The sequence below is a fragment of the Eutrigla gurnardus genome, assembly GCF_963514095.1.
Source record: "Eutrigla gurnardus genome assembly, chromosome: 8".
NCBI classification, from domain to species: domain Eukaryota; kingdom Metazoa; phylum Chordata; class Actinopteri; order Perciformes; family Triglidae; genus Eutrigla; species Eutrigla gurnardus.
This window is the reverse complement of record NC_139922.1, coordinates 6,529,476-6,542,636: the sequence shown is the minus strand read 5'-3', so window position 1 is coordinate 6,542,636 and position 13,161 is coordinate 6,529,476. Positions and strand designations below refer to the sequence as shown.

General features: G+C 43.3%; 1 protein-coding gene across 1 annotated transcript in view; it reads left to right on the top strand.

Annotated features, from left to right (window-relative positions):
• The window catches only part of LOC311016637 (ERC protein 2-like), a 147,562-nt gene that overhangs the window by 47,512 nt on the left and 86,889 nt on the right, over nt 1-13,161 (top strand). Inside the window, exons 11-12 of the mRNA XM_084014475.1 lie at nt 5,441-5,578; nt 9,294-9,482. Of these exons, the coding sequence (XP_083870601.1) occupies nt 5,441-5,578; nt 9,294-9,482 (327 nt within the window). The remainder of the gene's footprint in view (nt 1-5,440; nt 5,579-9,293; nt 9,483-13,161) is intronic.

Here is a 13,161-nt window from a genome sequence, read left to right as displayed (position 1 = left end):
TTGTTATTTCAAAGCTTTGGTGTGGCATTCCATAAATGGAATTACATAAATATAATCTGCTGTTAAATAATAACCTTTATGATGCAGAAAAGCTAAATAGTGTGGGCTTTTTCTCTGATCTCTTTTTGAGGTTGGATATTGTTTCTCACATTAAAACTATCCCTGTGCGTTTGCATTCAAATGAGCACGAGTGTGTATGTCGCTGATGAACATAGAGCACCTTTGTATTTCTAAAACGGGGCTGGTAGTTAGGAGCAGAATGAATGTTGGGGAAACGGAGAATAATATGCTGTGAGAGTCACAGGACTCAGCTGTAATCGTAGTGATACCCGTAGAAAATTCTGTCTCTTTCGTTTGCTAGTTCCACCTCAACAAACGTTTTTTCCCTCCCCTCGGCTGTAGGATCGGCAAGGACCTGCTTGTTTGGCTTGTCAACACTAGATCTTGCCTCAGCACGATCCTCTTTGGTTTGGAGGCAAAAGAGATTTGGTAGAGAACACCACAGCAGATATAGAGAGACATGCAGGCACGCTAGCACACATGCTGGTACACATTGGCACAATAAATGCTCTTGTGTAATTGTGATCAGCCCTCTTGTGCAGACAAGTGTTGGCTAACATTTAAAAATAAAAGAAAAGGGGAACTTTTGACATACAGTCTAGGGTAGTTTGGAAGGAACAACCGTTCCCTGACAGAAATAAAGAATGGCCTTTGCTTTTCCTTGTTTAGAAAAGTGCAGATGATTTCAGAACCTGAGCATCGTACTTCTTGAGCCTCCCTTCTCTAACTCTCTCTCTCGGGCACCACTCGTCTTATGAAGTCATTTTGCTCCATCGTTCTGGTCGATAACAGATGAGTCATGACTCCTCGAGCAAAGCTGCATGACATCAGGAAGGTCATGTCGATGGGAATAGGGGAGAGGTGTCATTTTCTGCTTTTGGGTTGGTTTTTTTTGTCACGTTGTCCCCGTACGTACATTCCCAGCCAGTGGAGATCTATATCTGGTGGAGACATCTGAGCTATGGGTACATGGTTTCCTGTCAGTAGCTAACCCCATTAATGTTTCCTGACAATTTCACGTTGAGCTGCTATTCTTATTCAACAGAACTTATGAGGTAGTGTGTAGAAGGTGATCGCCCTTACTGAATTGTGTGAGTTCATTCTGGGAGTAGAGAGGTCAGTGTTCTGTGTTACCTTGCTCCGCAGAGTGAAGATGTGAAGTGTCACATCTCATGAATATGGGTTTCACTTATTCAAAGAACTCTGGGATTTTGAGTCTCCTCTGTGGCTGTGTGATTGTGATGTTTGCAAAGGAAAATCAGAAAAAAAATCTCCATTTTAAATAAACTGTTAAGCTGATGAACAGGCCTGTTGCAGAGAATTGCCACATGGCGGCGCCAGCTTACACAGTATCAAGGTTTCTTCAGTCTGCCAGTGTTGCCGGTGTCTCTGCTTCAAAGGCGGAGATGGGGTGGTGGTGGGGGTGGGTGGTGGGTGGTGGGACGGGGGTTAAATGAAGTGCACACCCTCCTCACACTGAAAAGGTCACTATCTTCCCTGAGCTTTAAGACCAAACTGTATTTCTCTTTGAAGAGCCACAACTGAGTGCTCTGGAGCAGGAGGAAATGTTTTATTAATCTGGGAATCAACAAGCTCTCATGGGAGGAGATGGGAACAGGATACAGGTGTACATGTTTGAGTATACTGTAACACGCATACGTAAACACACACATATACACTTGGATTGAAGTGTGTGATTGTGGAGTACTTGAAGTAGCAGTATGACATTCCCAGTATCTGTGACCTAGATTTCCCCGGGGAAGTACACGCCGTGTTACTACAGAGTGTCCAGTTTGCGTGTGGCTGTGTGGCTGCGTGTGTACATGCATGCGCATACGTACTGTATCAACGCCAGGATCTTCGGGTTTTTACAACTATTCCTGTCATATTTTCAGAGGTGATGACAAGCGCAGAGAAATGAGTTGCCTTTCAGGGAAGGGCGACCAATTCTTGTTTGGTATTTTTATTGGTCCAACAGAGTTTTAAAAATACAAATGATTGTATTTTTATAGTGGTCGTGCTCCACGCTGGTCTCCTTTGTGTTCGGCAGAAATGATTCTTCTGGAGGCCACCGAGTTCTAGTTCATAATTTGGATGGAAGACAGACGGGTCGACCGGGTTTGTGGTTCTGCTCCGGAACAAGCTGCTTTTAGATCACCATTTTTCGCCAGAAACATTGAGCCTGATACTGTTTCACTAACTTCTTTCCCATTACTTTAGAACTCAGCTTGTCCTAATCATGATCATACTCTAAAGGCTGCAACGGCACGGCATCAACAAGGCCCCCAGTGAGTTTCACAGCCCTCTAAACAGATCACAATGGTTTTGTTGACGTCTATTCACTTTTTAACTTAACATGAATATATGTCAGCTAGTGTTTGAAACTTCAAATTTTGTCACAAATTTCCACTTGGACTCGAGGATGAACTGATTAGAATTTGGTGGTAAAAGGTCACTGTGACCTCATAAAAACATGTTTTTTGCCATAATTGATAAGCTTATTCTGACAATTCCACACAACTGTCTTATAGGATGAATTGATGAAGTGATGACACTTGAGACAGACATGGACGTAAATTGCAACTTCACTGGTTAGTGGAGACATACAACCGCAAGGCAGTAATTTCAGTTTTTACACACTGTAATTATGTGGATGATTAATCAACTGCTTTTTTTTTTTTTGGCAAAAGATCAGTACAAGGTAGCCGCACATGACACAAGGAGAACCTGGTACCATCCTATCAGCTTGTTGATAAAGTTATCAGAGTCAAAACAGTAATGCTGTAAACAGTGGGGAGCCATGTGTGTGGGAGACGAGCGAGACAGACGTCATGGTTTCTCAGAAGGATACACACTCGCTGAGACAGACAGTCCACACCGCAGTGCCTGGCCCGTAGAGTCATGGCAGCGGCCTATCGTAGGTGGTCTGCTACAGCAGGAGGTGTGTGTGGTTGCAGAGTGGGATGACATATGCACAGTGGTTTAATGATAAAAGCCTGCATGTGTCTGTGTGTGAGAGAAAGAGAGAGATGCAGGAGTATAGTTTGAGGTGGCCTCATACACTCAGAGATAAAATGAATGACTGCTGTTCTCATCATAACAACCGAGCTACTGGTTGGGAGCCCCCCCCCCCCCCCCCCCGTCTGCCAGAAAGGCTGCCCTGTGCCTTGCCTGTCAACAAAAGTCTTTCTCTGTTCTGACAGAATTCCTTGCCCTCTTTCCCATATCCATGACTCACATGACTCCTCATACGCCGATACAACGTTTAAGTTCTGTTAAACGTTTTTCTGCACAATTTCACAGAAGGCAGAGCAACATGGCTAAATATTTCATCGGGAGGTTGTTATTTTGTGCAACCAGGCCAAAGCAAACTTTAGCCTGGTAAAGAATGTAATCATTTATCTAAGACCAGAGGCAACATGCTCAATTTGACCTGAAATAAGGCTCAGTGGTGCCCATTGGGATCGGGAGCTAGGGTGTGCATGAGTGCATGTGTATATGTTTCAGTGCGTATTTACCATTTCATGATTTATTTTAACAAGGTATGTCTAAGCTACCGAGCTGCTTCAACTTGAGGCCAAAGCCATATATTTGGTTTGTTTGTACTTCCTCTTGTGTTTACTGTGTGTGTAGATAGGCATGTTCCAGCGTCAGTCCTGTTTAATCTGTGAGGAGTCATCGGTGCTTTGTGATGTGGAGATCCCGAGTGTTAGAACATGACTAGCTTTGGCGCTGAAGTGCCTACATCCCATGAATAAAAAAAGTGAAAAGTACCTCCCCGCCCTACTCACATGAATGACAGAAACATGAGAGAACAAACAAAGAATGACACATTAAATCCCATCCAACACACCCATGGGCCAATCATGAAATGCTGGGAATTCTATCTAACATGGGGAGTGTGAAGCTTTCCCATCATTCCCTGAAGGGTTTAATGTCCCTATCGCCTGTTGACTGACCAATCAGAGCTTTTAGCTTCGTTATATAATGACTGTCATTAACATTAATCAAGATTTGCTGAAGGCTCCTGACTGCTTTTTCCCACCCCCTCCTGCCACTTTCCCTCCATTGCCAAAACCAAGATGGCTCCTCTAAATCCTTGCTCTTTCCCTCCGGGGAGCTGAGAACACCAAAGTCCACAGTCTAATTGGATTCATTTGTAAAATAGCTGTGGAGATTTGGACATTATCTATCTATGTACCCATGACTGGAATGCAGCTCCCCCCCCCCAGATATTTTCTAGCCCGTCACCATCTCTGTTAAAATGTGGTCTATTGGTGGCCTGCAGTGCTTTTCTTGTATTTTTGTGGGATTCTCATGTTCATTAAATAATGAATTCTTTTCAGTGCATGTGCCTTTCTTCTGTACAACTCGAGCCCTGAGCTGAGAAAGGACGACTTGGGTCAAATATGGAATTAATGCTTTGCAGCAGTGAGTGAATGGTGCTTTGTCTGTCTGTAGAAAAAAACCCACTAAAGGAGTTGGAGACAGGGAAATAGATGCTCTCTGCCGTAGGTCTCAGGGGACCTCCGTCCATCCACTGATCAAATTGAACTAACTTTTTAAAATTTTTTTATCAAGATGACATTAATTCAATTTCAAAGAAATGTCGAGTGTGCGTTTGGAAATTCTAAGTCACCATGTCACAATGTCCTGTCACCGCATGTGCTGTCCCTTTGTTACTAATTTCTGGAGACCTCATTGCATCGTGCTGTGTCCTAGCCCAGCTGCATCTGCTAGTGTTTTGTTTGGTACAGCTCGGAGCGTTTTGTGTTTGTGTATGTGGGCCTGTTTGTGTGAGTGTGCCTGTGCATGTGTCTTTGTGTGTTTGTGTTGTGTTTTGCCAATGTTCATCAGATAAAGGCTTTGAACACCACAACTGGCTATTACAACACCACTTAAGCGACATGAGGTTAGCCGCAGAAAGGCAGATGCGGAGCATAAGGGCTGAACCAACTTCGTATAATGCTACTAAACTAGTGCTGAAGCTGATTGGTGTTGTTTGCACCTCTCCGATAACGTCTAACGTCTTCTTTCTTTATGGTTCCAACCATAATCGTCTTGAACCGAGCCATACAGGGGAGACGTTCATTGCTGATCATCTTTGAGATGCCTTGCCAGAATGGAAGACATTACAGCAGGAAATTGGAGAATGCGGCCAGAGGCTGAGCACACTATTCAGTGTCTAGATCCATCTTCTTGATGAATTGGCCGATGGGATCATTTCTTTTCATGGTACCGCAAAGGTCTCCAGTCACAATAGTGTGACAATGTGTACATTGTACCTTTTCTGCCCATGACTCATTGGATTTCTGTGATTGTAACATGTTTGTTTCACATCCGTCCTTCTCCTTCTCCGTGTCTGTCCGTTTCTCTCCAGATTGAGAACCTGTTGGAGCAGTTAAAGGATAAGGACAAACAGCTGGCTGGGTTGAAGGAACGGGTCCAGGGCCTTCAAACGGATTCCAGCAACACAGACACAGCCCTGACCACACTGGAGGAAGCCCTGTCAGAAAAGGTACAGGACACAGGGGAGGGATGAACTGGGTGTGAGCATGGCATTATTAATACCTGCTGAAAAAAGAGACTTGAATTGTTGCTGGACGGTGTGAAGAATGATTATTATTATTATTACTATTAATGAAGGAAAATAAAACTCAGATGTTTATATAACAACAGACAAATAAAAACTTTATCACCACCTCGCCTGAAGGGTCTGGAAAGTTTTACCTACTGAGGCACACTGGTCTATCAGGAAGTTGGTATTTGGCATACGGCTTAATTAAGTTGCGTGCTTCGCTATTACTCACTGCCATGATTTACTGACACGGCCGCCTGATTTATAGACGGCGGACCACACTCGATGAGGTCCTCTCTGAAAACAGTGAGGGAGAGAAGGAGGAGGGAGGTCTAAGGTGAACATAGACAAAGGATTAGTCCCTGTCTGTGACTGCGCTGAACATAGGGAGGGAATGATGTATAGAATAAGAGGAGGATAGAAGCTCCGAAAACGGGAGGGACGGAGGGATGGAAAAGTGGAATCGCAGGCAGAAGAGGCACAGCCCTGATGGAAGAGGTGGCCTCAGAATGAAGGGAGGGAGAGGTCAAGGAATGTTAGGGTGGAGGCAGAGTAAAAAATGAGCAACTTCTGCAAGACATTTGAAAGAAGAGAAAGAACAGAGCTGGCAAGATGAATACAGTTACATAGGATCAGACTGGGATGGAAATTCAGTAACAGATAACACAGCCACGCACATATAGAGGAACATTTGTCAACTTAAGGAAAGAGACTACTATGACGGTAACATTAAGTCTCAATGGGATTTGTACAGTCCTGGTCCAAGTTTAGTAAAATATCAATATCATTGATTTTCCATAGTTGCAAATAGTATAATGAGTACTGTATGCATCCATGTACTGTACATTGGAAGATACGTTGCAGTGTAAAAGCTGCGTTGCCGTTCAACCATAGAAGTTAGTGTGAAGTAACCTGACGAGCCGTGGGTGGACAGGTGAATGGATGGGCTGGATCGAGGTTGTTAACGTGCAGCATTTGTTGTCTTCTGGCAACACGAGAGAGCAGCTGGTCTCCATAAAGCTGCACCTAAACACCACTGAGCTAGCATGCCACCACTAACATTAAAGATGAATGGTCTAGTTGGCCACTGTGGTGATTTGTCTTCAATAAAATGCAGTGCATTTCATCGTGCGGGTTCATTTACCCGATAAAACCAATTTCGCTGTGTTGTTCCCAGATAAATGATTTACTTTCAAGAAAGTGGAATGCTCATGTTTTTTTTTTTTTCTTTTTCTGCACACGATGTTAGAGATGTGTTTATAAATTTGCACTCAGGGTGCCAGTAATTTCTAATTGGAGACAGACTTGAAAACAGGTCAGATTTGATCCGTACGGACCTGACCATGGGGAAGTTAGCCTACTCTGGCAGTTTATACCGTCTGGCTTGATTTCTCAGCGACTTGATCTTGCTTAGGTTTGTTGCATGTTTGAAGTTGTTGCTAGCACACATTTGTTGGTACTACGGTCTTGGAAAATGATTTCTTTGGCGCTGGAGGCTAAAAATGGTTCCCATTTACACGTTTGTTTGTACTGTAGGCTAAAAGATGGATGCTGGTTTACATTTTGTTGGCACTGGCTGCCGCGTAAGACTTTATAGGGTTCCCAGTTCGGACAGATATGGATATCCAGCTGTACGTCTTGTTATTCCAGTGGCTGCCACGTTTTTGATGTGTATGTTTATGCTTATATATTTCTGTTTGCAACATTACCTTATGTTACTGATGCTGTGACCTGCCAAGTACATATCATCATAGAGACTGAAGGAACAAGGTAGGTAGAAAAGAATCTACACAAGCTTCCATGACAAAATCTGAGTCATTGTGAAGAATATTGCAGCTAATGCCAATGAGCTAATACAAGCGTGGCTCAAGGGGTCAAAGTTCAAATGATTTCATATGTGTGCATTACAAACTTAACTTTGATTCTGAATGGGAGATTCTTAATGGAAGTTTGTTCTTTACACAATGATAAGTGTGACGTGTGAAAGGAGGTTAAGTGGAGTCAGACACAGGGATGGGTGACTCCTTCAGAGGTATGAATGTATGTGTGTGTGTGTGTGAGGGAGTGAGTTTGTCTGACATATAAGCTGCGATTATTCCCTTTAATTGTGTTGGATTTCATTTTAATTGAACTAGAGTGAATACTCAATCAACAACAAAAAAACGATTGTTTGCATTGTGCTCACGCTCATCAGTCTATTAATAGACGTTGGCCGGCTGTGTTTTTCATTCGGTACAGAGATGTTTTCACTTAAAATGATCTTTTATCACCTACATTTGTTTTTGTTGCCGACAGACTTTGAAATGAATAGCATAATGGCACAATAAACTGTAAATCCCTTTTTCTGCCTCGGCCCATCTGTTTACCCAGAAACCACTTCTGATGCAGCCTACATATAATTCAGCTGCGATGAGGAGAGCGTTGGCGAGCTTTTCAGACTTTGTGGTCAACACAGGGTGGGTGTAATGTGTTTACAAGAGCGAGTGTGTGTGTTGCTAATCACACTCCCTGTCACAAACCTGCTCTTGGAGCCAGTCGCTCGCCACAGTGCTGTGGTTCTAATTAACAGGCGAGGGCATTGTGCCCGAGCCCTGCTCTTTGGTGTTTGTATATGTGCGTGTGTGCCTGTCGGTGATGCTATGTGTGTGTTTGTGTTGTGTTTATGTGTGCTCCACACTTAAGCTTCATAGAGGCCGTTTTTATTATCACATCCTGGTCTCTTTCGCTAAACCCCAAACATCCTAGAGATATTTCATAATGCGAGGAAAGCACCCAGGACCTATTAGCCATGTGGTCTCTCTCTCTTTATGTTTTCTCTCTCTCGCCCTCTCCTCCAAAGACCACTATGCAGTGCGTTACTGTGCCAGGTCTAGTTAGTGGGTGTATTTGTCCAATTACCCAGGGGTTTAAAGCTGCCAATCATGTGGCGATGCCACATCGTAAAGCCTCATTGCTGAGCTGTGCTCTGTGCCTAAATAAACACCTGAGTAAACACCTTGATAATCACTTCAGTCCACACCTAAACACACACACATACACCTTAACACGCACACCTACTACACACACACACACACACGCGCACAAACGCGCACACACCTTGCATACTCCGCCACCCATGGCGTGGAGCTGGTCTCCAGCCAATGCCCAAAGCCATGGTCCTCCCACTGTCCGATGTGATTAGAGAATAGGGGAAATTATGGTGTAAACATTCCAACTTGGCTTATCAGCATGCAATGCCGAGTTGTTAAGAAATGATCTACAGTACTGTCCAATCCGTTCTCAATAAATCTGTCTCCGTCCCTCCTTCCCCTACTTCCTCCATCTCTCTCTGTTCTACTTGGCTCTGATCTCCTCGTGTCTGCTATTATTTATGGCAGCATTATTTATGGTGGGCATTCATGAGTTTGTCTTTGGCCTCACTTTGCAAGGCATGCTGGTGAGCCTAAACAGCCAGACTCTGGCTCCGGCTCTTCAGTAATGATAGGAGAACTGTAATCACACAGGGCTGACAATCATTTGTACAATGGGGGCAAAGCACACATTTCTTCAATGTGAACAAACTTGCATGCAGATGATAGCCGTCTAGGCTCTTTACTTTAATCCCAGGCACACCTCTCATCAACCCTCGCTTCCTCTTTTTCTTTTACTGTCTCAGGAGCGAGTGATTGAGAATCTGCGCGAGCAGAAGGAGCGGGAAGACAGGGTTCGCCTGGAGGAGCTGGAACAGATGAGGAAGGAAAACCAGGTGTTAAAGGACAAACTATCAACGCTGCTGCCCCTGAAACTGTCCCAGAGTCAGTCTGCTAACCCCACCCTGACTCACAACCAGAGGCCTGATGGAGAGGTCAGTATGGATTGTTTGATGAGGTTATGATACCTTGGAAAGTGATGTTTAGTGCGTGTTGGTGTGTGTGTGTGTTTTGTAAATATGTTTTGGATATTGTATTACAATATGAGATATCCAAAACAAAGCTTGTGATTGAAACAGGGTGCATGTTGATACGAGCCGTATGCACCATCGTGATCGTCTGGCATGTGTGTAGACTGCAGAGTCATCAATGTTTCATCGTTAACCACATCTTAACCGGGTTGCACATGCTTCACGCTGTGTGCCAAGCTCAAGAATGAACCTAGAAAAAAACCTTGTTTCACGGATCTCATAAAACAAATAATAACAAGTACCTTTACCAGAACCTTTTACAGTTGAATGCTTCTAACTAACATCATGACGCTTTATAATTATTATTTATTGTACGAAAATAATTCAAAGAATGCACTTCTACAACCACTCTGCAGTGGTTGTAATCCACTTCTTGCTCCCTGTATTTAGACTGTTTACATCGACCGTAATAGTAATTCCACTCTCTTACTTCCCCGTGTGCATCCACAAGATTGTTAGCAAAGGCTCTGCCTGCACTGTGTCCCTCAGGATAAAGGGATGAATTAAGAGAGAGTGATTTATGGACGTAAAAGATCCCTGTTCGGGTGCCAAGTCAGAGGCCTGGCTGTCTTTTTTCTCCCTCTTTTTCCTCTCCCAGGCTTACAAGCCAGGACAGAATCCTGCCCTGGCAGAATTTATGAGAATGTTTTCTTTTATTCTCATAAAGAGCATACACACATCTCATTCCTGTGAAATGATATCTTGTTGAATGTTGACGTGGCACCACATGAAAGGTACAGCAGCTCCATAACTCTTTGTAGCGAGCAGATTCATACTCTGACAGAAGTGTTGCCATAATTGGACTATTTTGTGTACCTGGCAGCAGTGAGATCTGTGATGTAAACCTACAGATTCATCAAAAACACAGATGATGTTTGTGTGTTTACATTTGTGTGTGTGTTTCTTTGCCTGTCCGTGCACGCCAGCTCAACCACTTGTTCAATGCATACTTGTGCGGATGTGTGAACGTAGTCATGTGTATTGTATTTTAATTGATTTAACCGTACTGTTGTGGAGCGAAGTGTGACAGGTTGGTAGGCTGTAAGACTCCGTAGGTCAGAGGGGAGCTGACATGAGTTTAGGTTCTGATCAGACCGACCACACACACAAACACATGCACATTCACCTCAGTGCCATCAGCCTGTAGAACATGAACCTGACAGGCACATGCACCTTGGTCTGAACACTGTAAGTTCAGTTTGCTATGCACAGCAGCTCCTCACTGTAGATGGATTACAATACAATGGGAAAAAACATTTGTCAGGTTTTGACAGAAACTATACATGTGCTTGATCTGATCAGTATAATGAACAAATGTGCTGAGCAAACTAGCTGGTTTCTCCTGCCACTGTCTAGAACAGGCATTCACAAAGTGGGGGTCGGGACCCCCTGGGGGGTCGGGACACAGAGGGGGGGTCGCAAGATGATTTTCATTACTTTGACTGAGATGTTCTTCTGCTAACACGGAAATTAAAGTATTGTGTCAAAATGAAGTTTGCACATGAAAGCAACAACAATGTCACCTGAGCTAAACATCACCTGCAAAACCAGCTCAGTGCAGTGAGCGCTGTGAACCATCGTCATGACGACAACACACACCGTCACTCAGAACACACTGAGAGGAAAAACACTACCATCAAACATCAACACAGAAGTCAGACACTTTTCATCTTTACAGATGGAATCATTTGAGTGACTTCACATAAATCAATACCTTCTTTTAAGAAAAGAGTGACATTTGAAGTGAAACAGGAGAGAAGTGTGTAGAGTTTTGAAAACTGTGTTCAAGCAGTGAAAAAGGAGCTTGAGTTTGGTCCACATGAACTGCTGCTGTGCAGACTGAGTTTTACACTTGTAGCTGCAGCTGTGCCCGCTGTCGTTTAGCAATAAAAAAAACTGTATCAGACAATTGTGCATTATTCAAAATATGTTTTAATGTTATGAGAAGCATCCTCATCTCATCCTCAACTCTCCAAAAATGGAGAAACAAGGTCTTTGCCTGACAGACATTTACTTCTCATGCAGATGGAGAGTTTGTATTGGCCATGGGGTCGTGTACACACAGTGGCCCTCTCACTGAATCTGCAGATGTTTGTATTACGGACTCAGTCCAGCTTTTTATCTTGACCTCAGAGCTCTGTTGACTTCACTGCATCCTCATCCCCTTTCCATAAAACAGTTGTTAATTCTAAGGTTAATAAAGGGCTTCTGAAACTAAACACTAGCTCTTCAAAGAAAGAAATGATGAAGAACCTCAGGGACGGCAGTGACCTTTCCAAAGAGGGTTGGCTTGAATCAGCAAGGATGCACCACACCTCATTCAGTTTGGAGTCATATTCAATAGACTCTTTTCATACCAGGTGGATCTCTTTACATCGTTTTGTTGTCCAACTATTTGACTATGAAGATGAAACTATCCAATAATGAGATCGAATGCTGTCTTTTTTTCCCTTCTTCTTTTTTTGGATATATAGAGACAGATATTTCCTTTGTCAAACTTTTTTTTAAAGTTCCCCAGCCTTGGTGTGACTGTTTATCCTCTGACCTAGTTCAGATCATGGTGGCCACACATATTTAACTTATTTGTAATATTTACACTTCAGAGACATTTCTAGGAATGATAATAATTTTAGCGACCCAATATGTAATCGTATCTTTACCGGCCTTTCACCCCCTGTCATAATATCACAAATTCCCGTTGCCGTCCTCTCAGCCCTTACTTTCCCCCCGTCTGTGTTTTCCACTGAAAGAACATAACAAACTCTGCTCCACTTAGGGCTAATGCATTTTGTGCAAGCTAAGATTGGGTTTGATGTGTGTGCACGAGTGTATGAGGCTAGGTGTGGAGGTAATGGGCATGAGGATGAAGTAAACAATGACTCAGCTTGCCTTCCAGAGAAGTGTTCCCCCTTTTCACCGCGTTTAATCCTTAGTACAGGCACATGTGTATAGAACACACACTCACAGCGCTTCTGGGGCTTTTTAAGGTCACATGTGGCACTTATATTGTAGACAGGTTAGTCAAAGTCATATCCATGGACATTCAAATGTGTGAACAAAATGTAAGTACACAGAAAAAAGAGTCTACCATAACGGTAAAGTGTGCATTTTAACATTTACAGATGTGTTCCTGCTAAGCCACGTATCTAAAGACCTTTCAAACATGTTGTTGTGTTGCATAGCTGTGTGCATGGCGGTGTCTTCCTCATGCAGGGGACATTTTATGCCTCTGGTTTATCTGGGTAATTATAACAGAAAAGAGGCATTTGTTCATATTGGTTTTTGGTAATAGTTAACAGACACGCCTTGGGTTTTTTGTAATGACAGACTCAAGCAGAGCTACATGTACAGTCCCAGCTCTATGGAGACCCGACAATAAATTGCTTAGTGTGTGTGTGTGTGTGTGTGTGTGTGTGTGCATGTTCACTTGATGATGTTTAAACGAGTGGCCTCAGCTGTTTCAACAAGTTAAACAATCTTTGCAAACACTCTAGACAGCGAGAAGTAAAGACGGAGCAAAAGAGGGGGAGAGGAAGATAATTCTAGGGTACAAACTTCCTCTGGGATATTTTTCTCAGAGAAG